General features: G+C 37.2%; 1 protein-coding gene across 3 annotated transcripts in view; it reads right to left on the bottom strand.

The window, feature by feature from the left end:
* usp43a (ubiquitin specific peptidase 43a) overlaps nt 1-27715 on the bottom strand; it is a 264050-nt gene that overhangs the window by 146029 nt on the left and 90306 nt on the right. For all 3 annotated transcript variants that reach the window (XM_062026996.1, XM_062026994.1, XM_062026995.1), the window contains exon 3: nt 6696-6799. In XM_062026996.1, the coding sequence (XP_061882980.1) occupies nt 6696-6799 (104 nt within the window). The remainder of the gene's footprint in view (nt 1-6695; nt 6800-27715) is intronic.

The following is a 27715-nucleotide window of genomic DNA, read 5'->3' on the forward strand; positions in this document are numbered from 1 at the left end:
AACGTATTTATGTGTGCATTTCTTTGCGTCTTGAGCATAGTAACTGCAGCCTCTCACCAATGAGTGCACCTTCGGCGGTAACAAAAAAAACTGTGTCTGAAATGCCCATGAAAAGTAGCAGATGTCTCCTGCATGTTAGAAAACATAGCAACATGCCACAAGCAGCAGCATAGCATAAATGTGCAGTAAACGAGAATGTCTCTGTGGTGATGTCCTGTATAGTACACGCAAAATCCTTATTTAAAGAAGGCTGTCTGCACCACCTTTGAAATGCACGTGCAGTCTTAGTAAGTCGCACAGAACACACCCACTAATAGTACACACTATTTTATAGATTGCACACATTGTGTAACGACGGGGTCGGATTGTGGTGCGTGGTTGTTCTCCCAGGGATGCAGACGGCTTCGGACACAGCGTGCAGGTAGGAAAATTATTTATTAAGCATTAATCATAGCAGGAAAAAACAAAGACGTGCACATAGCACAAAAGGCAAAAACAAAAGGGCTAGCGTGGGAGCTAGCAAGCCAAAATAGTCTAGCGTGAAAACTAGCAGCTAAAGAACAGGAAACAAACATCGTCATCTGTTGTGTAAAACAAACTAGGAAGCCAGACCGAGTGAGGCCAGGGCAAAGACTATATAGCCCTCTGATTAGCGCCCGGGCAACAGGTGCGCGTCCCGAACACTAACCAGAGGCAGGTGAATGTAATCTGTCAACATGGCAACCGAAAACAAACAAAATCAAGAGGTGCTGAAAACACAAGTGACAAGAAAACATAAACAAACTATGATCCGGGCAGCGGATCCTAACACACTGTTTAGCGCAGGGTAACACGATCTTTGTAAATCAGGCCCTTTGTGTCACATACTGCTACTAACACAAGTAGTTCTCCTAAGATGTAGTAATAAATTGAGTAATCAAACAACTTTCGTATTCTTTTCGAGAGTGCTGGCATGTTTAAATGTGAAAAATTGCAAACCAAATATTTGATAATTTTCACATTAAACTCTAATCTACAATATAAAGTAACAAGTAGCAAGAAACACGTCAATAATGAATAAAGCAAAACATGTTCTAGACTTAAAAATGTTTCACATTTTTTACTGCTCGCTAGTGTTACCATATCTGAGTTATTGCACCCGTTACTGACTGAATTCTGATCGGGCAGATTGGCAGGCACACGGCTAATTTTAATAGGATTTCAGTATTCACAAGGGGGATCTGCGATTTCCTCCACGTTTATTGGGATGTTACAACGAAATGTGCTTGGATTAACGCCGACGTTGATTCATCTGAATTTTTTGAACGTACACCATTTTTTAGGAGGAAATTCACGCAATTATTAATACATGAAGCCCCAGGTTAGGGCCTGTACCAGTTTTTCGCCCAAAGCTCATGGGTGACCCTACAATGAGGACAAGCGGTGTAAAAAATGGATGTCGCGGACGACAATCATAGCACGTTATACATATTTTATAGCTGGCTAGCAGTTGTTTCCACTAAATATTCCCACTCATCATCAGTAGACAGCATCACAAGGACATTACACTCGCCACTCTGCAGCAGTTTTTTGTTTTAATTATGCAAATGTGCCAGCTGTAGCCTCGTTTTCTCGACTCGACACAAGCCTGTAGTGTTATTATTACCGCGACGCGGCTCTCTTAGCAGTCATGTGGCTCAGAAATAAAAGGCATATTGTGTTGCATTCAAAGACTTGTGTTCTTTAAACCCCTCACAGTTGAGTTGGGTTTTCTTCAGTGCAATGCTGCAAAACGAGCAGTTACAAGATAAGCTTGTCAGCTGTGACGCTAATCAGTGACAGAAAGTCCGGCAAGGAGGTGAATTTAGTGCGCTCTGGACTTAACAAGAAGTGTCAATCAGGCAAAGATTAAAAACCTGCAGTGTCCATCAAGTCAGTGTCGTCTAACTTTCGTATGTGAAAGAGCTATCGGATAAAATCAGGAGATTTGCAAGGTTTTTTTCAGGATGAAAATGTAGATGACATAGTTTATGAATTTATATGGAAGCTGTGTGGCTTTTTTTCCAACAGAGGGCAGCAAAACATTCTCTTAATACCAAGTGGGGAACAAAAAGACCTTGTTAGACAGCAATAGAAGTGTAAAAATAAATTGACTGGAAACCCTTTTTTTTTTTTTTTTACAACCAGAGAGCATCATTGGAAATAAACCTCCCCTTGGATCCTTACTCCAGTGTTGGAGATTTAGAGAGAGCATTGTCACAGTTTGACCTTTTTATTTTGAACATTCTTTGACTTAGACTTCCTTATATTGTCATTCAAATTTGAACTTTACAGTACGGATAAGAACAACATGTTGTTGCATTAGCTCTTTGTAGTGCAGGATAAAAGAGCAATAAGGTGCAGATATAAATAAATAGATAAATATATTGCACTTTTGCATATGCATCCACGTTTATGGATGCATGTTCTATTGTCTTTACCTTGTATTTTTGGGGGGAAATTGAGGGGATTATTATGATGCGCTCAAGAGTCTTATGGCCTGAGGAAAGAAGCTGTTACAGAACCTGGAGGTTCTGCTACAGAGGCTTTGGAACCTCTTATTCTGTAATTGAAGTGTGTTGGACTCAATTCAGATGGTAAAAATCATCATTACATTATTATTTTTTCAGGACTGTAATGATAATCTTTTTTTTTTTTTGTTATGTACACAAAAAATGTATTTATTTATACAAGCGTACTATGAATCTTCCACTTTGTAAACAATACATTTTAAGATTGTGGTTACAGTTGCAAAAAAATATATAATACAGTTTGATAATCCATCCATCCATCCATTTTCTACCGCTTATTCCCTTCGGGGTCGCGGGGGGCGCTGGAGCCTATCTCAGCTACAATCGGGCGGAAGGTGGGGTACACCCTGGACAAGTCGCCACCTCATCACAGGACCAACACAGACAGACAGACAACATTCACACACTAGGGCCAATTTAGTGTTGCCAATCAACCTATCCCCAGGTGCATGTCTTTGGAGTTTGATAATATCAATAATAATAATAATAATAATAACATAGTATTATTTTGTTTTTCACTGTTAATTGCCCGTGGTGAATTAATTTCCACAAAGTAAGAACTACTAATTATACAATAAATATTTTCATAGCTACAGCATACAAAAACCCTGTTAACAACCTACTAAAATACCAGTTTTGTCCTCTAGACATGAAATAACACTCTTTAGTCATTTCACACTCGTTAAATCCAAGATAGTCTAATTCTGAGCTAATCAGTGGGCATGATACCAATTAGCGCGCTCTGATTGGTTTTGGTCTTCTCTAGTGGCCAATACTACTGTAGTATTGATATTTGTAGTTCAATTAGCCATTTTTATGCTTAATTTGGACCACAAATGCATCGAATATGCTTTAAAAAAAAGCAAAAAACAAATCCGCGATAGAGTGAAGTAGCACACTTTGAAGTGTGATGTGGCGAGGGACGACTGTGATGCAATATAGTATCATGTACTCAGTGATGGGCAGTAACAAGCTACATGTAGCTAAGCTACATAGCTTAACTACATTTTTCAGTAACTTGGCAGTAGCTCCACTACTTTTTGAACGAGTAGTGATTCCTGTAGCTTAGCTATTTTTAGACCCACGTAGCAAGGTAGCGTACATCAAAGCTACAAGCTGCAAAGAGAGAAAAAATGGACTGTGAATCTAGGCCAAACAAAATACGGAGAAAATAACATGGCCTGGATGAATGAGAACATCCATATATACGGAGACAATCCATAATGATTGGTTGGTATGATGAGTCACAATTGGTTATGGTTAGAGCGAAATATTACAAACTGGCCAATCAGAGGCAAGATACGGCAGGTCATGAAAACCAGGAAGCAAAACCGTAACAGACGAGATGATGACAAGGGAGTCGGAGACAGATGGATGCTTCAAGCTGACGACTCAAAAAAAAAAGAAACATACTCAAAAATGGCAGAGGGATTTTCTCCCGCAGTTTAGATTTGTCCTTTAATGATGACGATGAAGTCCAGGAAACCCACAATAATGTGTGTCATTGCTCATATTTAGACAAATATATGCGTTTAGAGAAAACAATGCCCAAAACCTTAGTTTTTAGTTGTTTACTCTGTAAAACAAAATCATAACTGATCTCTTCATCTAAGACGTCCAACACAAATTTAAGAATCAAAAAATAACTATTACCAACTGTTTCTACACAACCCACAAGTCATTGTTTGTTTGTTTTTTGTCAATGTATAGATAGATGCTGGGTTTGTTCATACTGTAGGCAGAGAAAATGAATAACATTATAGGGGTGGGCCAAAGAAAAGGCAAACTAAAATAAATACATTCAGTGGGGTGCGGGACCCCTAGAGGTAGTTGTTATTGGGTCTATTAGAACACTGTCAGTTAAATTAACATTGATATTATACATGTTGGCCCATATATATATAAATTCTGTTAAATGGGGCTATGTAGCTTAATGCTATGTGTGTGTATATATATATATATAACGACAAACACTTCCCCAAAGGCAACACCCTAACAAAAGTATTCAACAAGAACAACTTTAAATTGAGCTACAGCTGCATGAACAACATACGACAAATCATTTCAAACCACAATAAAGCAATTGAAAAGGAGCCGTCCACCACCAGGCAGAACGACTCCAAAACCGACAAAGGCTGTAACTGCCGCAAGAAACCTGATTGCCCTCTCAACGGGGGGTGCCTACAACCATCAGTTGTTTACCAAGCAAAGGTAACACGCAAGGACATTAACACATCCGACACATATGTAGGATTAACTGAGGGAGCATTCAAAACCAGATGGAACAATCACAAAGCCTCGTTCAGAAGCAAAAGCTTGCGGAACACTACAGAACTCAGTAAACACATTTGGAATCTCAAAGACAATAATGTTGAATATTCGATAACATGGCAAATTCTTGCATCCAGCACACCTTACAACAGTGGTAATAAAAGATGCAACCTATGCTTAAAAGAGAAACCGTTCATTATATACAGTCCAGACTTGTCATCCCTCAACAAGCGCAGCGAAATTGTATCAGCATGCCGTCACAGAAGGAAACACCTCCTAGGTAACACATGAGCCAATCACCACGCCCCTACGCCTGCCTGTACCCACCCGCTCTGTGCCCTATATAAACCATGGTATGTGAATGCTTCCATTAAAATCTCCTGATGATTGAGGAAACCCTCATGAAACAGGCCTGTAGAGATGAAATAGTCTTGTGATTTTTTCCCACACATACATACATATATATATATATATATATATATATATATATATATATATATATATATATATATATATATATATATATATATATATATATATATATATATATATATATATATATATATATATATATATATATATATATATATATGTATATATATATATATATATATATATATATATATATATATATATATATATATATACATATATATATAAACCACAGAAATCTTGATATATATATATATATATGTATATATATATATATATATATATATATATATATATATATATATATATATATATATATATATATATATATATGTATATATATATATATATATATATATATATATATATATATATATATATATATACATATATATATATATACATATATATATATATATATCAAGATTTCTGTGGTTTATCCGTTATACAGTGCTCAATACCGGGGTAGAGCGGAATATACGTTAGGTCAGATCAGGAAAAAACACAGAGGCTATATCATCCCTACAAGCCTGTTTCACAGGTTTCCCAGGCTTGTAGGGATGATATAGCCTATAGCCTCTTGTGTTTTTTCCTGACCTAACGTATATATATTAGCCTTTTGTGTTTCCTGACCTAACGTATATATATATATATATATATATATATATATATATATATATATATATATATATATATATATATATATATATATATATATATATATATATATATATATATATATATACCCTGAAAGGGATAAGCCGTAGAAAATGGATGGATGGATGGATATATACATTCACATATACATATGTAGCTTTGATGTGGCAATCTACTTTTGCCGTGTAGTTTGTAGTGTAGCTTGCAATTCTCTGGGATAGCTTCCCAGTAGCTTAGCTACATTTAATCGAGAGTAACTTGTACCTTAGCTTACTACATTTTCCAAGTTGTTTGCCCATCACAATATACTTTATTGAACGGGTATATTAATTAGTTTGTGTTCTATAAAGCGTAACAGTCTGTTAGAAGATGTATTGAATATCAAATAAAACAAATACAGAGATACCTCGCTTTTCGTACGCACCACTTCTTGTGTGATGAAAAAAAAAAAAAAAAGTTTACATTGTGCGTAACAAACTAGTCTGTATCCTTTCTCGGAATCAAGTTCCCAAACAAAGAATCACACGTGTTTGGGACTACATGCATATTTTTTAAACTTGATTTGGACTGCAAAATAAGGCACCCTGGTTAAGAAAAACGAGCTTATTTGGTTATTAATTAACTCAACATTACCACCGTTTTTATTGAATCAGTCTTCCTGTTTTCTCAAACGATGACTTAATCCTAATGTTTGCACCACTCATGGATGAAGGTCAATTAAAGGCCAACAAGAGACGATTGCCTTTACAGAAAAACAACAAAAATGACTCCTCTCAATTGTCTCACCTGTACTGAGCCTGGAAGTGTTCTTGGACAAAACTGTTGCGGCCTCGAGGCTGCTGTGTGCTCGCCGGCCGTGAATTGGACAGGTCCTCCAGTGAGCTGGGTCCCTGGAGACACAATAAAACCATGTTAAAAAGGTAAGTAAGTGCAAACTAGGGTTATGCGGTATACCAGCACTAGTGTTGTAACGATACCAATATTTTGGTACCGGTACTAAAATTAGTTCGGTACTTTTCTAAATAAAGGGTACCACAAAAAAAATTGCATAATTGGCTTTATTTTAACCAAAAATCTTAGGGTACATTAAACATATGTTTCTTATTGCAGTTAAGTCCTTAAATAAAATAGTGAACATACAAGACAACTTGTCTTTTAGTAGTAAGTAAACAAACAAAGGCTCCTAATTAGTCTGCTGACATATGCAGTAATATATTGTGTCATTTTCCATTCTATTATTTTGTCAACATTATTAAGGACAAGTGGTAGAAAATTAATTATTCATCTTCTTGTTTATTTACTGTTAATATCTGCTTACTTCCTGTCTCAACATGCTCTATCTACACTTCTGTTAAAATGTAATAATCACTTATTTTTCTGTTGTTTGGATGCTTTAGTTTTGGATCATACTATAAATTTGGGTATCAATCCGATACCAAGTCGTTACAGGATCATACATTGGTCATATTCAAAGTCCTCATGCGTCCAGGGACATATTTCCTGAGTTTATAAACACAATATACATTAAAAAAAAAAACGAAAGAAGATGCTGTGATGGCAAAAAATATCTACGTAATCATAGTAGTATTGACTTGATACGTGCTTGTACTTGGCATCATTACAGTGGATGTTAGGCGTAGATCCACCAATGGCGTTTGTTTACATTTTCACACCGGTGAGCTACGGTGTGTAGTGAAGCATGTTTAGCTATTCCTCGTCCTGCAGGGATGATACTTGTAAGAAACTTACTTTATTTGTCGCCATGGAAACAAGGATTAATGATTTAGAAGTAGCTAAAACGGATGGACGTTAGCCACTAGCTAGCTAGCCATGTCTTAAAGCACCTCTTCCTGAGGGTGTTTCAGTGTTATAACTTCACCTTTATTGTTAGTTTTTAAGCCAAAATGTGTCCATTCTCCCTTTTCTGTTTACACACTGTGTCTGCTTGTACGTACTCTGTGATTGTGCGCTGCCGAACATGCTCCTCTGCTCGTAAACCAGCAATGTCATGACGTGACTTCGACGCGGGCGCGGGTACGGTATCGTAACGAAAATTATTTATTAGTATCGCGGTACTATACTAATACCAGTATACAGTACAACCCTAACCGGCACTAATAAAGTACCGCGGTACTAATTAATTAAAAAGGGTACTATACTGCTTCTGAAAAATATTGTCACTTTTTTTTTTTCCGGACATGACGGCGCGCCATTGTCATGTCATGACATTACTGGTAAAACGGGCGAGCGACGCATGTTCGGACACGCGTACGCACGGCGTCCTTACAAGCAGACAATCTGTGGAGACACAAGAGGGAGAATGGATGTATTCTGGCTTAAAAACAAACGATAAAGGTGAAGCTTCTCACACTGAAGCGCGTTTTAAACATGGCTAACTAGCCAGCGGCTAACGTCCATCCGTAGTCAGCAGTGTTTTAGCTACTTCTAAATCACTAATCATCACCTCCATGGCGACAAATAAACTGTTTGTTTACAAGTATCATTCCTGCAGGACGAGGAATAGCTAAACATGCTTCACTTCACACCGTAGGAGGATACAATAGCTAACCGCTAACAGCGAGCTAGCGCTCCTGAATGTAAACAAAAGCCATGGGTGGATCTACACAGACATCAACTGTAACAAAACCAAGTACAAGAGCCATATATAGTCGATACTAAAATGATTATATCAACATTTTTTATTATCTCAAAATCTTTTGTCATTTTTGCATTGTTTATAAACTCAGGAAATATGTCCCTGGACACAGGACAGCATTAATTATGACCAATGTATGATCCTGTAACGACTTGGTGTTGGATTGATACCAGAATTTGTAGTATCGACCAAAACTTATACAAAGTATCAAGCAACAGACGAAAGAGTGATTATTACATTTTAACAGAAGTGTAGATAGAACATGTTAAAACAGAAAGTAAGCAGATATTAACAGTAAATGAATAAGTACATTAATAATATATTTTCTACCGCTTGTCCTTTATAATTTTGAGAAAATAATAGAATGAGAAATTACACAATATGTTACTGCATATGTCAGCAGACTAAATTAGGAGCCTTTGTTTGTTTACTTACTACTAAAAAAGAAGTATGTTCACTATTGTATTTAATGCCAAAATTGTTCTTTGAAACATCCATCCATCCATTTTCTACCGCTTGTCCCTTTTGGGGTGGCGGGGGGTGCTGGAGCCTATCTCAGCTGCATTCGGGCGGAAGGCGGGGTACACCCTGGACAAGTCGCCACTTCATCACAGGGCCAACACAGATAGACAGACAACATTCACACTCACATATGTTTAGTTAAAATAAAGCCAATAATGACGCCTTGTTTGTGGTCTCCTTTATTTTGAAAAGTACCAAAATATTGGAATCGGGACAGACCTAGTGCAAACTTTGAACATACAGTATATGTTACAATTAGGGATTGTATTTAAAACAAAACAAAAAACAATACTTTTGTTGGGTAACAACAACTTTTTTACAGGAGAAACAGCCTCAACAAGGTGTGTGAAGAATGTGAAAAGGGAATACTTTGTTTTGTTGTTGCAAAATATTTACTGAGAACTTCAGTGTTCTGTTATGCTCATCACTCTGTGTGTAAACTGGGGAAACCTTGTATCATCTTTTTATGACAACAATTGAGTGCGGCGAGGCAGTATTTTGTCTCCTTGTAGTTTATGATGTTTGTAAGGATGATTTATCGACGCTTTTAAAATGAATGTAAACGTGAAGGCTGTCTAGTGTGCAAGACTTTCATGAACTAAGCTGACGATTTAGGGCCCGATCTACCAAAAGTTTCCCTGTATCAAAATATGTTCAAACTTGATAACGCACGCACAGCTCATCTACTAAACTGCAGAGATTTGCTTATTTTACAATAGCAAAGTAAGAAGAGCAATCCATTTAGCGTTTGTTGCCATGTACAGTGCAGGCTAAAAGTTTGGACACACCTCCTTCAATGGATGTTCTTTATTTTCATGACTATTTACATTGTAGATTGTCACTGAAGGCATCAAAACTATGAATGAACACTTGTGGAGTACTTAACAAAAAAAAGGTGAAATAACTGAAAACATGTTTTATATTTTAGTTTCTTCAAAATAGCCACCCTTTGCTCTGATTACTTTTTTGCACACTCTTGGCATTCTCTCGATGAGCTTTAAGAGGTAGTCACCTGAAATGGTTTTCACTGCACATGTGTGCTTGAAGCTCATCGAGAGAATGCCAAGAGTGTGCAAAGCAGTTATCAGAGCAAAGGGTGGCTATTTTGAAGAAACCAGAATATAAAACATGTTTTCAGTTATTTCACCTTGTTTTGTTAAGTACATATGTGTGTTGGCCCTGTGATGAGGTGGCAACTTGTCCAGGGTGTACCCCGCCTACCGCCCAAATGCAGCTGAGATAGGCTCCAGCACCCCCCGCGACCCCTAAAGGGACAAGCGGTAGAAAATGGATGGATGGATGGATAACTCCACATGTGTTCATTCATAGTTTTGATGCCTTCAGTGATAATCTACAATATAAATAGTCATGAAAATAAAGAAAACGCATTGAATGAGAAGGTGTGTCCAAACATTTGGCCTGTGCTGTATATATGATGATCATCACAACACCCACAATGCTGGGAGGAGAAAAAGCAAATATAACTCCTCAGCACACCTTATTTATTCTAGCAAGAGTGAAATTGTTCTGTGACCATTGTTTTTGAGTCTTACGTCTAGAAAGGACGTGTAAACTGGCACAGTAACACACCCAGCTGTGAGAAAGAAGGTAAACATATATGGACTGTCAAAAATACATATAGTCAAATCAGTAACATCTATTTATAATTGTATAGCTGCTGGATGACTTTAGGGGCTGATTGACACAAATTGATGTGTTTTGGTGTCTGCTGGCTTTTTAAAAAAAATGTAAATGGCGTTAGGTTTTTCATTTAGAAAGTGTAATATATTATATCTCCTATATTAAAAAAAATCTCTTCCAATTTGTATGTTCTCGCGTCTGGAACATTCCAGCGTACGCTCGCAGTTACTGGCAGCATCTTCCATGAGCGCTCCTTATTTTCAGCACTGCAGGACTGCCTCTAAAATGTCCATAAAAAGTGGTCCATGTCTGCTGCATGTATCAAAACGTAACAGAATGTCACAGGTGGGAGCATGTTAAGGTGAATGTGCAGTAGCAGGTGTTTAATAACTACTGCTTATTGTAACTCATTTCTTGTGTCCTGCTACTGGATGCCTTGAACATATACTGTATCTACCCTAAAGTCTGGACTATAAGCCGCTACTTTTTTCCGCCGCTTTGCACCCTGCGGCTTATAAGACGGCGCAGCTAATTTATAGATTTTTCTTTGCTGACCAAAACAATACGATTTTAAAGAAAAAGAAAAACAAGCAAAAACACTAACAGGGTGTTTTATTGTTTGTGCTCTGGCGCCTTCTTTTGGATGAATTTGCTCACTACATGTGCTGCAGTGTGCTTTCATTTATCAGTATGTGGGGGGGGCGTGGTCTGCGGGCCTGCCGCGGAGCGGGGTGTGTAAGGACCGGCATCGAAGTACAGCTGGCAGGTGATTGGATTACCCAGCTGGGGATGATCATCCAATCACCTGTCATGCTTATTAGCAGCAGCCGGAGCGAGACACAGTTGTTGGAGTTGGAGCGAGAGAGAGAGGCCGCAAAACAGAGAGCAGAAAAAGACTGAAAAGTCGCAGAACAGTGTGCTGTCCTGGCGCGTGTGTGCACAATGAAAGACATTATTAAACCAGACTACCGGGCTCCCGTGAAGGTCTATTTGGATCAGGAGAACCAACAGGAGGGCAACTTCTACACAGTACTTTTTTTTTTCAGCTGGAGTGCTGTTCAATCTTCGGGACGTCCATAGCGTTTCTCCTTGTATTGATTCTTCATTCATCAGTCCAAGCAACCTTTGTAAGTTTTACAATATAACTAAAACGGTTTATACTTACTAAACTGTCCCATGGGTGATGTCTGTCGGAGTGTATTCATGCATATTTGTACGTGCAATCGTAAAGTAATGACGCTAGCGTCATTAGCATTATTTAATATGCTAACACGTTTACGAGTGTCTGTGTTAGTATTATTGACTTACAATGGCATTCTGTTTATATTGTTTCAGTTCACAAATTCTTCAGCAAACTCACCAAGACGTCACCGCAGAGTTATTGAATCTGTTTAGCTGATTGGAGAGCTAGCTTCCGCAGCTAGTGGGTCCATGACGATGACTTCTGTTTTGTTTGATCAGCCGTTTTACTGCTGTGTTACAAGCACCGTTTGGAAACAATTAAGGTATGTGAATAAACATTCACAGAATCTTTCTGTGTAAATAACGCACATATCTGTGGCTTATAGTCCAGTGCAGCTTATATATGGAAAATATTTTTTTCTTCTAAAATTTAGTGGGTGCGACTTATATCCCGGTGCGCTCTCTAGTCCCGAAAATACAGTAAATGAGTGTTTCCATGGTGAAAGCCACGTAGTAAACGCAAAACAACTTAAATGAGGGGATCTGCACCAGTTGTCAATTGTACACTCAATCTTAGTAAATCACATGCAACATGCCCAATGATAGTACATGCAATTTCATAGTTTGCACATGCTGTTTAGACCGTCTTATTTGGATCTTAGTAGATCAGGTCCCTAGTGATCTTCTACAGCGCTGATCTGCAGCCGTTAAGGATGTGTGCTTATTACGGATGTAATGATAAACTGTGTAATGATAAACCGCTGTCAAAATCCAGACCGTTTTAAAATAGTAATTATCGTAAAACCGTGGATGAGTACCACACGTTGAAAAACTTGGTGATTCTGCTCATTTCTTGGAGAAGCATTTAGCACGCCAATTGCTTGCTAGATTAAATGCTAGTTTAGCTTAAATGCTAGCATGAATATGTTTAAAAATAAAAATTTGTTTCAAGATTTCTGGGTGTGTATAAGTAGTTTTTGAGCAATACTGTGATAAAAATGATAACCGTGATACAACATTTTCATATTCTTACATTCCTAGCACTAAGTATTGACATTAAATCCAATGCAAACGAGAGCAATAGTGATTTCCAGGTGTGCCGAGGATACAACATGATCTTTCCCTGTTCATACTGTCGTGCAACAACCTCAATGTGACGAAATCAAATACCAGGGATTAGGCCTGGGCCAACAGTCACTAAAACCATTAATTGAACAATAAATTAAACAAACTAGATAACACTGTCATTAACATGATTGTCTGTGTTTGTTTTCACCGCTCTCAGCACCACTCAGTAAATCCTTTTGTCAGTCATCCACAATCTCTGTCCCGGTGATAGCCCAATTTGTTGAAAAGTGATGGCAACAAAATAAAGCTACAAAACTAACAACACGATCCAGTTTTTCCGAAACACTTCAAGGTGTTCAATTTGTATTCAATTTTTGCTGACAGAGAGTGAAAGTCAATTTAATTTGCTTATTTACTTATACAGAATAGTAAAACACTTTTGACCTTCCAATTACAACATTAAAACACATCACTAACTTGCATTATTATAATTATTATATATTATGATTCAATAAGTGCTTAATTTGGCAATAATATCGTTTGGCCAAGGCCAAGATAGAGTGGTTAACTTCTATTTACACTTACTTTGCATTACATATTCTCCCTTGGTCATTCAGATTACATTTTTGCATCTTAACTATGTTAACTTATTGTTATAGTTATAGAGCAGTTAACAATTTATTGTGGTACTTGCATTGCCTGTGCAGTTAATGCAGCTTTAATGAGGGTGGTATTTTGACTCTGGAGCAGATTAATTCCATCATTTCCTATGCAATTTTTTGAGAAATTGCAAGTCTTTAAAGTTTCTCCTGTACTCTGCTTATGAAGTAATTTTGATGTACAGTATTATTTCCCTGTGTGCGTTGTGGTTGAGTGGCAACCAGTCCGTAATGTACCTTGTCCCGTCTCGGTAGTCAGCCAGGGTAGGCTCCAGCTAAACCTTGATCCTTAACAGGATAACCAAGAAAATAAATGAATGAATGAATAATCCATCTGAATGTTTAAGCAAGAATGTCATTACCTAACACATGGTTTAAGTAGTGCGGTTCTAACCTGATCTTCCATGACTGTTCCAGGACATACAGGCTACAATGACGATCCAGCCCGCACGACATGAATCACGACCACAAACACCACATTCCAACCTGCTACCTTTCACGCTGACTGGCGTCACGCTAGCTGTCACTTTTTATTCAGGCCACTGCTTTTCGGAGGTCTTTCAATCTTTTAGGTGAGAACATCTATCCTGAAAGTGTCTCCTCAACTGAGATTGCATTAAACTTTATGCACTCTCAAAACACCTCCAAGTATTTTAGTGAAAATGATAAAGATTTTTTTTTTCAGATGTTTTAGATTGCTGCACTGCAAAAAGTCAGTGTTCAAAAACAAGAAAAAAATAATACAAAAATTAGGGGTATTTTATTTGAACTAAGCAAAATTATCTGCCAATAGAACAAGAATTTTCAGCTTGTCAAGACTTTCCAAAACAAGTAAAATTAGCTAACCTCAATAAACCCAAAAATACCTTAAAATAAGTATATTCTCACTAATAACAAGTGCACTTTTCTTGGTAGAAAAAAAAGAGACCTTTTTGCTCAATATGTTGAAAAATATTCTTAAATTAAGTAAATGCTATCTTGACATAATGATATGCGCTCGGCATCATGATTTTTTTTCATGCTTGAAGTAAGAAATGATTACTTTAAAAAAGTAGTTTTCTACTTGTGAGTGTTAATGACAAAGCTTTGCATCAGTTGATATTCTAGTTTTAAGCATGTTTTATTCAATATAGGTCATAAAATCTCAGCAACAAGCTGTAATATCTTACTGAGATCATTTAGGACCAAAACCCTTAAAACAAGTAAAATACTCTAACATAAAATCTACTTAGTGAGAAGAATTATCTTATCAGACATAAAATAAGCAAATATCACCCTTATTTGAGATATTTAATCTTACTTATATTTCAGTTTTTGCAGTGTGAAAAATACAAATAAAAAAGTTGTATTTCTTGGGTTCCATTCAAGTGAGCAAACATTAATGAGGAAGGATGTGCCGATCGATCAACCACCGATCAGTATCGATTTTAGTGAAAAAGTATGTGATCGCCATTGCCCATTATGCCTTTCAATGCCCTTCACAAATACAATGTTTTTGTTTCATTCAGGTCAATCCTATAGTTGATGTAGATGCCCATATTTGCTGTACAGATTTACTTTACAGAAGAGAAGTGTGGGATACTTCTCTTGTTGCCTTATATGAATTTGACTTTATTAAATGCATATGTTGAGTGTTTTGCGCAGCCGGACTGGAGCAGGAGGAGATAGAAAGACAAAAAGAAGACAGAGGGGGAAACTGCGGGGACAAGAGGGAGGAAACACAGTGAGAGATAACAACAACAAAAACAACAACAGAACACCTTCAGCAATTATAATATACAGTCGTGGTCAAAAGTTTACATACACTTGTAAATGTCATGGCTGGCTTGAGTTTCCAATAATTTCTACAACTCTTGTTTTTTTTGTGATAGAGTGATTGGAGCACATACTTGTTGGTCACAAAAAACATTCATGAAGTTTGGTTCTTTTCTGAATTTATTATGGGTCTACTGAAAATGTGACCAAATCTGCTGGGTCAAAATATACACACAGCAATGTTAATATTTGGTTACATGTCCCTTGGCAAGTTTCACTGCAATAAGGCGCTTTTGGTAGCCATCTACAAGCTTCTGGCAAGCTTCTGGTTGAGTTTTTGACCACTCCTCCTGACAAAATTGGTGCCGTTCAGCTAAATTTGTTGGTTTTCTGACATGGACTTGTTTCTTCAGCATTGTCCACAGGTTTAAGTCAGGACTTTGAAAAGGCCATTCTAAAACCTTAATTCTAGCCTGGTTTAGCTATTCCTTTATCCCTTTTGACGTGTGTTTGGGGGTCATTGTCCTGTTGGAACACCCAACTGCGCCCAAGACCCATCCTCCGGGCTGATGATTTTAGGTTGTCCTGAAGAATTTGGAGGTCATCCTCCTTTGTCATTGTCCCATTGTACTCACAGCAAAACAGGCCCAGAGCATAATACTACCACCACCATGCTTGACAGTAGAAGTGGTGTTCCTGGGATTAAAGGCCTGACATTTTCTCCTCTAAACATATTGCTGGGTATTGTGACCTAACAGCTCAATTTTTGTTTCATCTGACACCACATGGACAAAGATAAGACCTTCTGGAGGAAAATTCTGTAGTCACATGAAAAGTGTCTTATTGCAGTGAAACTTGCCAAGGGACATGTAACCAAATATTAACATTGCTGTATGTATACTTTTGACCCAACAGATTTGGTCACATTTTCAGTAGACCCATAATAAATTCATAAAAGAACCAAACTTCATGAATGTTTTTTGTGACCAACAAGTATGTGCTCCTATCACTCTATCACAAAAAATAAGAGTTGTAGAAATTATTGGAAACTCAATACTTTTGACCATGACTGTATTTATAGGTATAAACATATACATATATATATATATATATATATATATATATATATATATATATATATATATATATATATATATATATATATATATATATATATATATATATATATATAATACCAAAATAATAAAGAAGGACAGATTAGTGAAGTACATAGTAATAACAAAAAAATGACAATGAACATTATTGCACTACAAATGGAAAAATCAAAAAATACCAATAGAAATACCAATATTGATCATTACAATCGCTTCCCATGTAATGATATATAAATTTTAGGGGTGTAACGGTACGTGTACTTGTATTGAACCGTTTCGGTACGGGGGTTCCGGTTCCACATGAACATATTAAGTAGCGTAACGCACGTTGTGTAAACAATGCACACCGAGGCACAACACACGGCATGCTGATTGATTGATTGATTGATTGAAACTTTTGTTAGTAGATTGCACAGTACAGTATATATTCCGTACAATTGACCACTAAATGGTAACACCCAAATACGTTTTTCAACTTGTTTAAGTCGGGGTCCACGTAAATCAATTCATGGTAGCACATGCTAGCAGCTAACGGGCTACGATAGACTGACCATACGTCCTCTTTTCACCGGACATGTCCTCTTTTGCGGAGCTGTCAGGGCGGAGTTTCTTAAATGCCTCAAATGTCCGGCATTTTGAGTTAGGGTTGCGTGTATTTTCAATGTACGTTCAGGGTTAAGAAGGGGTTAAAAACAAAACAAATTGTGCGCGCAGCAGCATTCGTGAGGGAGGGGCAGAGACAGAGAGAGCGAGAGAGTTATGATAAACGCGCATGCGTCGCCAGGCTCTGCTTTTTATCCATAGATTTATCAGATTTAATTTTTTATTATCTATAGCAGGGGTGTCAAAAGTGTGCCCTGGAGGCCATTTGCGGCCCACAGCTAATGTTTCAAAGGCCCACGGCACATTCTAAAATACAATTAAAATAAACAAAAACATAACAAAAGTGAAATAAAAAAGCTTAAAGGTTAAATGTAATTTAGAAAAAGTTGCAATGTTGACTAATAAAACAAAGCTGTTTTTTTTCTTTCAAACTGTCATTGCTCAAAACATAATATTGAATCAAAATCAATGTTATTATGAATTAATGACCTATCCAAGGTTCCTATTACTTCACATCAAATATTCCACAAAGAAAAATATTTTTGGTGGAAGATTTTGCAAATTTGCTAAATAAATAACCAAAAAAATGTATATTTTGTTGTTTTCTAACTGTACCGAAAATGAACCGAACCGTGACCTCTCAACCGAGGTACGTACCGAACCGAAATTTTTGTGTACCGTTACACCCCTAATAAATATAATAAATACTTGAATTACAAACAGAAAGCAGATAAAGAGGGGAGGGAAAGAATGAAGAGCTATGTTAACCTTTTATATTGTTATGATAAAAATAGGTTAAGCTTTAGCAGTGTGCCGTGTTTTGTGATGTGAGTATTTGTATGAGTATGATTGTGGATACTAGTATGTATGAATATAGGTTTATTGAAGCGTGATTATATACATGAGTATGTGTATGTACTGTATATGTATATGTGCATGTGTATGTATGTAAGTACAGTGAATGTTCGTGGGGATGGATGTACAGTGTGTGTGTATGTTTGTATGTATGAATATACATCTGTATGTACAGTATGTAGGTTTGTATGTATGTATGTAATGTATGTATGTATGTATGTATGTTTATATGAGCGTATGTATGTAGGTTTGTATGTACAGTGTATTTGTCTCAAAGTATCTGCGGGAGCCAAAACACCACCCTAGCGACTTAGAAAGTCCGAACCAAAACAACAGGTGCGGCACCTGGGGAAGAAGGTATCACCGGCCCCACGCAGGCAGGGTGGCCGGCGACAGGACCGCCTGGACCAGTCCCACCACGCCATCGTTTTTTTTTTTTCTTCTAGTCCCCCAGATGACAAGCGGCTAGCAGCTAATGATGTGTCTCCAAATACCCTTGTATTTTTGTTATGCCAAATAAACTGCATGTCTTAGTATCTTAAGTATGATTATCAGTTATCATTATCACTGGGGGGACGAGGTTAAACTACACACCGAGAGCAAGCCAGGAGCAGGCATGCTAAAGAAGAAGTGTAGAAAGTAAGAAGCTAAACAGGAAAATAACAAATACCGGTAGATTAATAAAAGTGTGGCGAGAGGTTTATAGAACAACTGTTGGAGTGTCAGCAAGTCTCAGCATTGTCACAGTCAGCAGCGTCACATAAGAAGATGGTGCCACAAATTATACCAAGGGTAGTATCAATATTTGATATACCAGAATAATAAGTTAGATGTTTTAATTTTCTGAAAATTTTTGTTGTTGTTTTTGTCAATGTTTACGAACTCAGGGAACAATTCCCTGAACACAGGTCGATTATGAGGGCGAAAACCAAAAGATTTAAAAGAGTAGTAAATAGTATTTTTTGTTTTGTTATTATTGTGTATTGTTGACATTGTGTTGCTTCACCAATTGTATGTAACACAAAAGAACTACCATATTTTCTGAACTATGAGGCGCACTTAAAACCCTGTATTTTTCTCAAAACTCGATAGTGCGCCTTATAACAAGGTGTGCCTAATGTAAGGAATAAGTTTGGTTGAGCTGGCCCACCTCAATGCTTTCATAGCGTGGGACGGGCTGGAAATCATCTTCAATTAAAACTGTCAAGACAAGCTATCACTATGTTTGATCATTGCCAATTTTAATGATCATGTGGATTTTGAACACCCACATTCAAATGACTGAAGGGCATTTTTAGTCAACAGCCATACATGTCACACTAAGGGTGGCCTTTTAAACAACGCCAACACTGTCATAAACATGTGCCCTATTGTGAAACCATACTAAACAACAATGGCAAACACATTTCGTGAGAATATTTGCACCGCAACACAACATAAACACAACAGAATAAATACCCCAGAATTCCCTGCAGTACCAACTCTTCCGGGACACTACACTATTTTATTTGGTAGATGGTGTAATGATAAGTGTGACCAGTAGATGACAGTCAAACCAAAGAGATACTGTAAGTCTCAAGTAAACAACACCAACATTTTAAATGTTCCATTAAATATATAGAACATTACACACGGCACTCAAAAATCTATCAACATTTTTTAGTAGTAAATGTTTTAGTGCCATTTCTAATATAAAGTAGTGTAAAGTTCTTACTTATATCTGTCAGTAAACTCGCCATGAAAGCGCTAAAACATACCGGCGTACTGAGTTTACATTATTCACTCAAGGAACTTTAGTTATTAGAGTTCCGGGTTGGACGGTTTTTCAAGGGACACAAACTCACTACTCGGTGTAGTGAGTTTACATTATTCACCCAAGGAACTTTAGTTATTAGAGTTCCGGTCGGACGGTTTTTCACGGTACACATTTCCGGTGTTGTTGTTTCCGGATGAGGAGATGCTGCTCCGTTATTGATTTAAGTAAAGTCTGAATGTAATTAAAACAGTTAGCTCCATCTTTTGACACTTATTCCACTCCTGTCCTTGCACGCTACAACAAAGATGACGGGGAGAAGACGCTGCCGAAGGTGAGCCACGTAAATAAGACCGCCCACAAAACGGCGCATCCGGAAGCGACTGTCAGAAAGCGGCTTGAAGATGATCTGTAAAACATAATCCATGCAACATTTTGACCAAAGAACCACCATTACATGTTATGTAGACCACAAGGAAGTGTTTTCAATTTAGAAAAAAAAAAAAATAATATGACTCCTTTAATTCGCCCTATAATCCGGTGCGCCTTATGTATGAAAAACGATCAAAAATAGACCATTCATCGGCAGTGCGCCTTATAATCCGGTGCGCCCTATGGTCCGGAAAATACGGTAGTTTAAATATTGTGTAGATATTGCTAAACTATATATAAATACATTGGAAAAACATACATTTAATAACATGTGATCGGTATCGGCGGATCTCCCTCATGAATGATCGATATAAGCATAAAAACCCCAATCAAAACATTCCGATAACTAATGAATTGTCTCTAGACTAGGGCTGCAACAACTGATCGATTAAAATCGATTATTAAAATAGTTGCTGATTAATTTAGTCATCGATTCGTTGGATCTATGCTATGCGCAGAGGTTTTTTTTGGGTTTTTTTTTTAATTAATTATTATTATTTTTTTTAGTTTTTTTAATAAACCTTTATTTATAAACTGCAACATTTACAAACAGCTGAGAAACAATAATCAAAATGAGTATGGTGCCAGTATTAGGGTTGCACATCTCTCTCTGATAAACGATTCGATATGCATCTAGATACACAGGTAACGATTCGATTAAAAAACGATATCCTTTTATTACAGACCGATTCGATTGGATTCGATTCCGAACGATACGATTCGATTTGACGGTTAATACTCAAGACTCCAAATCCCCAAGCATTGTGGCTTTATGGCACTGGCAAAAAAAAACAGAACAACAAAATCACATGTCAATGTATTTATTTTTAGACATGGACCAAAAAAAGTCTGGCTGAATTGTAGGATGGGAACTCCAGAGGTAAAAGTAGCACAGAATAGTAACAACAAAGTGCAATATTTCAGCCTGAGCATAGTTTTGAACACTAGAGGTAGGTAACAAAGATTCAATATTTCAACCTGAGCATATAGTGTTTTCAACACTAGAGGTAGGTAACAAAGGTGCAACATTACAATGTAAACAAGTTACACACCTATAACACATCTCAAAATGTGAGATTGCTCGTTGGCACGGGGTTTTAACTCACCGTACTCTTGGCCGTGTTTCCTCTTTGCATGCTGGTCGAGATTTGTAGTGCTGCCAGTGTACGTCAACGATGCTCGACACAATTTACAAATAGCATGGCTTCTGTCGAGCTTCCCTTCCTTCTTATAAAACCCAAAAACTTTCCACACTTTGGATTTCTGTCTCCCCGATGCGTTGAAAATCTTTCTCATTCCATTATCACCTTCGGTCAGACTGACGCTTTCGTTCTCCTCCACATTCATTTTCCGTGTTGTCTCTTGTTTATCACTCGTGCTAATGCCAGCTAGGCGGCTACCGCGTTTGGCGAGTAGCTTCAGCTCTCGCGTTGTTTTAGAGACGCTGACGCATATTGTAATCTAGCCAACCCATGCAAAGTCTCGCGATAACCGATCCATGACTCTATAACCAATTCAGCTAGGAATTCATGGATTATTCACTTGTTGAATCGAATACTTGGTCGCATCGGTTTATCGTTCACAACCCTAGCCAGTATGCTGTTTTTTTTTCAATAAAATACTGGATAGGATAGAAATGTAGTTTGTCTCCTTTATCCGATTATTAATCGATTAATCGAAGTAATAATCAACAGATTAATCGATTATCAAATTAATCGTTAGTTGCAGCCCTACTCTAGACCAAGACAGGAACCGGGTTTTGGAACACTGCAAAGAACACAAACATAGTCTAAAATAAATACATGTATATGAAAGTGTCAGTCAACTAATCCTGTTATTTCACCCCTCTTTAATAAATCCACTGTGATCAACAAAGAAGTGATAACATGGACTTGTCTGTCTTTGCTAGAGATTTGGAAGGCGCTGGCGGACGTGATGGCTTCCCCCTAGGGATCTCTCCACTCCAGTCCCTTACACGAGAACATATGTTATCAAATCCCGGCTGATTCCGCTTCATGTGGGACATGACTCGCTGGTCCTTCGCAGCTCGCTGGCGAGCGCGTGGGTGTTTGGCGAGCAGACCGACTGCATGTTTGGTGGTATCTTTATGTGGTACATGAGGGCTCTTAGTGTGAAAGCAAGCGTAATGTGATACAATGTGTGTGCGACTGTGTGTGTATATGCGGAGTGTGTTGTTGTTGTTGCTGCTGGAGGACATGATAATAACAACAAATATGACAGGCACGTTTGTTCTGGAAACAGACTTGCTGGCTATTTATGCTCCAAAACAATAAGCCCTACAGAAACATATTTCAAATATGGGTGTACCATTGCGGTAAACATGAATTTAACATACTTCCTTACACAGTGGCGGGGGGGTCTTTAACACAGTAGTCAGGAACCATTGGTAGCTGACTCAGATTCATGTTGCTTTCTTTTTAGATTCATTCCATACTAGAATGAATAATCACAGACAAACTAACAAGAATGAATAATGAGAGACAAACAAACAAAATATATAAAATATTTGATATATATTATTACAGTTTTTGCCGATATCCGATATTCCGATATTGTCCAACTCTTAATTACCGATTCCGATATCAACCGATACCGATATATACAGTCGAGGAATTAACACATTATTATGCCTAATTTTGATGTGATGCCCCGCTGGATGCATTAAACAATGTAATAAGGTTTTCCAAAATAAATCAACTCAAGTTATGGAAAAAAATGCCAACATGGCACTGCCATATTTATTATTGAAGTCACAAAGTGCATTATTTTTTTTAACATGCCTCAAAACAGCAGCTTGGAATTTGGGACATGCTCTCCCTGAGAGAGCATGAGGAGGTTGAGGTGGGCGGGGTTGAGGTGGGGGTTAGGGGGTAGCGGGGGGTGTATATTGTAGCGTCCTGGAAGAGTTAGTGCTGCAAGGGGTTCTGGGTATTTGTTCTGTTGTGTTTATGTTGTGTTACGGTGCGGATGTTCTCCCGAAATGTGTTTGTCATTCTTGTTTGGTGTGGGTTCACAGTGTGGCACATATTTGTAACAGTATTAAAGTTGTTTATACGGCCACCCTCAGTGTGACCTGTATGGCTGTTGACCAAGTATGCCTTGCATTCACTTGTGTGTGTGAAAAGCTGTAGATATTATGTGATTGGGCCGGCACGCAAAGGCAGTGCCTTTAAGGCACGCCTCCAATATTGTTGTCTGGGTGGAAATCGGGAGAAATTCGGGAGAATGGTTGCCCCGGGAGATTTTCGGGAGGGGCACTGAAATTCGTGAGTCTCCCAAGAAAATCGGAAGGGTTGGCAAGTATGACGGGGAGACGCAACTGCTCTGTACTTCTCCCTACGTCCGTGTACCACTCCGTACAGTGGCGTTTTAAAAAGTCATTAATTTTACTTTTTGAAACCGATACCGATAATTTCCGATATTAAATTTTAAAGCATTTATTGGCCGATAATATCTGCAGTCCGATATTATCGGACATCTCTATATTATATATATATATATATATATATATATATATATATATATATATATATATATATATATATATATATATATATATATATATATATATATATATATATATATATATATATATATATGTATATACATATATATATATATATATATATATATATATATATATATATATATATATATATATATATATATATATATATATATATATATATATATATATATGTTATGGGCACTATAGACAATTACCTTGAGAACTGAGTGGGTGGGTACTGTAAGGGTATTTAAGATTAGTATGTTACATACTGTATCTTAAAAAGTGCAGATGCGCCTACTTGTTGTTGCCATGATTCACTATGCTGTACTGTCTGCAAAATTCAATACAAATATTTGGGAAAAAAATAAAAAATAAAATAAGTGTTCTAACGTTATAACTAAGCAACTGAAAGTTTGGATGAATGAATGAATGAACGCACCCTCAACATGATTGTGAAGCTGTTCTTTAAAGGTGAAATTCTTACGTATTGTGGCTTTAAAGGAAACATATAAAGATTTGAATCTACATTTAAATACTTTGTTGTGGTCTAGCGTGTTTCTTAACCATAGGGCCCATTGTTGGGCCGCCAATAAATATCTGTTTGGCAGTACTAAGTTGTGGCCAGTAAAGACAATATAAAAAAACTGAAATTTGGATTTAAAGTCAAGGAGAAGTTTCTTAAGCGCAAAAATTAGGACTTAAGTGGTGAAGCTGTATTTTCATTTGCACTTAAATTTTATTGACAGTTTTTTTAAGAAACATATATTATTGTTTATTATACATTTAATTAAACATGTATTCATTTTAGCACTGCGTAATTGTATGTCATTGTATTTCCGCAGTATATTTGATTTGTATTTATTTTTGTAATCAGCCTGACCTAAGCCTTGATAATGATCTTTGTGATGAACACATGGTTTTACATCATTTGACAATGGTGTAAACCTGTTAAATTGTAAATAGGTTCGATATAATTATTAAATACGATTAAAATCATGAGTAGGATTACTTATTCAGTGTTGGGTCAATAGATCAAAAAGCACCCCTGGTCTACATAATATGTATTGATAATGCTCAGTCTGAATTTTGAAGACATTTTGCTCCACAATCACTGGTATAACTCATTTTTGGGTCTGTTTGCAATATGTTTGTTTGTGGAGGCTTTCCCAGATTGCAAATGAAACCACGCCCCACCATCTTCAAAAAATATTATAATGTATCTTTCGAAAAGGTACACTGTTTGGATGTATTTCTTAAAGTCGTCACTGGTATTTTTTCCCCAGACACGGTCAAAAATAAACTTCATAAACGTCAAAAAGATTCACCCGGTCACAACATTAGGTACACCTGCACACTTTCCAAACGATTCAGACTTGGCATATAAAAAAGCTGATTTTAGCAGCATCCATGTGACTGCATGTCGGTGTAATAATGCTTGTGCCGTGATTGGATGAAAGTAACACTTTATCTCAATGATTCTTAACTATAGGGCCGGCAAGCTCCCCCTAGAGGGCCGCCCAAAAATATCTGTTTCTCAGCTGTGGTCCGTATGGGCCGCAGATGTACTTAGTTGTAATACATTTTCCACCACTTGTGGCAGTAATGACAATCTAAAAAAAAACCAGATGAAGAGTCTGGAGCTAAATTCATAGAGAAGTTTAAGCGCAAAAGTTATGACCAAAGTAGTAAAACTGTGTTCTCATTTGCAATGTAATTTCATTGACAGTTTAGTTAAGAAACCTATTATTATCATTTGTTTATTTATTCTAGCACAACATATGTACATTTATTTTTGGTCAGTTATTTATGAATCTTTCCTTAGTCAGTGTATTTGGTTAGTACCCATGTTTCTAATTAGCCTGAGCTAAGCCTCATGTTTTTGTTAAATAAATATACTTTGTGAGTAACACATGGTTTCATATCATTTGATAAAGTTGTAAACTGTAAGTAGGTTAGATATAATTATTGAATATGATTAAAAATAAGAGTATGTTTAATATTTCAGTGATAATACTTGAGTGGGGCCCAGGCCTCTTTGTAGTGGAAAAGTTGGGCTCAAAGTTCAAAAAGGTTAAGAACCCCTGCTTTATCCTACCTTTTTTTTGTGTTTCCTCACAGCCTGAAACAGAGGACTACAAACTTGACTTTATGTCCCAAATAAGTATGTTTTGTTGATGACTGAAGTGTTGATATCAACCAAACCTAACCCCCCCCCCCCCCCCCCCCACCACATCCCACACCCCGGATTGTAAATAATGTAAATAATTCAATGTATATACTCTGATGATTATCTTGTGTGATGACTGTAGTATGATGATAGTATATATCTGTATCATGAATCAATTTAAGTGGAGCCCGACTTAAACAAGTTGAAAAACTTATTCGGGTGTTACCATTTAGTGGTCAATTGTACGGAATATGTACTGCACTGTGCAATCTACTAATAAAAGTTTCAATCAATCAATCAATACGTCCACCTTGCTCAGACATCACAACGTACCCAGATTGCAAAACCCAAAACTGTGTGCAAGCTCAGTCCAAAATGCATGAACTTTATAATGTAATGCTTTGGCTTTATTTAACACAAGTATCCAACATTGTAACAACTTTTATAAGCCAGAGAAGACCAAATTAATCATAGGTTCTCTTTCAGCTATGTCTGAGATCTCCCATTGAGTGTGCAAATCAAGTGAGTCAGTGTTGACAGCGCGCCTTCACAGCATTTCATAGGAAGTTATTTCAGTTTCAGAAGTGAGTAAGCATTGGTGATGATTGTCAGCAGAGTTGGAGAAGAAGACTATTACTAACGCTCAATACAAAAACCCCAACACTGACCTTGTTTTTGCCCTCCCTACTTGGCTTTGTGAGTCCACGTCAATCAAAAGGCGTTGAATAATCCGTCAGGTAGGGGGAAAGGGCGAAGCAGAGTCCTGGGCCGATATTCGTAAAGTCAATTAACCGACGATAAATGAAAATTAAAGTGGATAAGTTTTCCAGTGTTGATAAATCGCCATGTGTATACTTCAAGAGCATTCACGCGCGTTTGTACCATTGCGGAATGAAAAGAAGGGGGTGAATTATCTTGTCCTCATTAAGTGTCTTTGATTCTTTGTGCAGCGATGCGGGGTCTCTGGCCGGCTAGCCTGCTAGCATCACACAGTGCAACTAGTTAGCATGCAGCAGCTAACATGGACAAAATTATCCCAAAACCAAATGCCAGTGTGGGAAAATTTCGGTTTTAGCTTTTGGAACGAGATGATCCTATCAAGACCGAGGAGTCAGTTTGCCGAATCTGCGCGACTACAACAACACCCATTTGGAACACAACCACTCGACATTCCACACTCACTTCGCATTTGGTGAAGAAGTCAGGTCAGTGTAAACAAAAAAACGTTGCAAAATAGTGTGCACATACAGAAAGTGTGGTTAAATACATCGCCAAAAGTAGCATTTTTTTAATAAGTGCTGTTCTGTTGTCAAGTCATGTCGGTGTTCGTCACTCGGAATCTGCCAAACTTAATTTTGTTTTGCATATGACTTGTTAACATATCTGTTTAAGTTATAGTGTTTATATTGTACTTTGCACTTTGGTTTAAGAAGGTCCTAACTTGATCATCAGTTAAAGGCCTACTGAAATGAAATTGTTTTATTTAAACGGGGATAGCAGATCCATTCTATGTGTCATATTTGATCGTTCCGCGATATTGCCATATTTTTGCTGAAAGGATTTAGTAGAGAACATCGACGATAAAGTTTGCAACTTTTACAAACACACATATACACATACTGTACATATACATTCACTGTACAAGCACACATACTGTATACACATACTATACATATACATTCACTGTACAAACACACACATACACATTCTATACATATACATTCACTGTACAAACACACATATACACATACTGTACATATACATTCACTGTACAAGCACACATATACACATACTGTACATATACAAGTACATATGCACACATACACTCAAGCACATAATCACGTTTCATCAAACATATATTAACGT

The sequence above is a fragment of the Entelurus aequoreus genome, linkage group LG18, assembly GCF_033978785.1.
Source record: "Entelurus aequoreus isolate RoL-2023_Sb linkage group LG18, RoL_Eaeq_v1.1, whole genome shotgun sequence".
Classification (NCBI taxonomy): Eukaryota; Metazoa; Chordata; class Actinopteri; order Syngnathiformes; family Syngnathidae; genus Entelurus; species Entelurus aequoreus.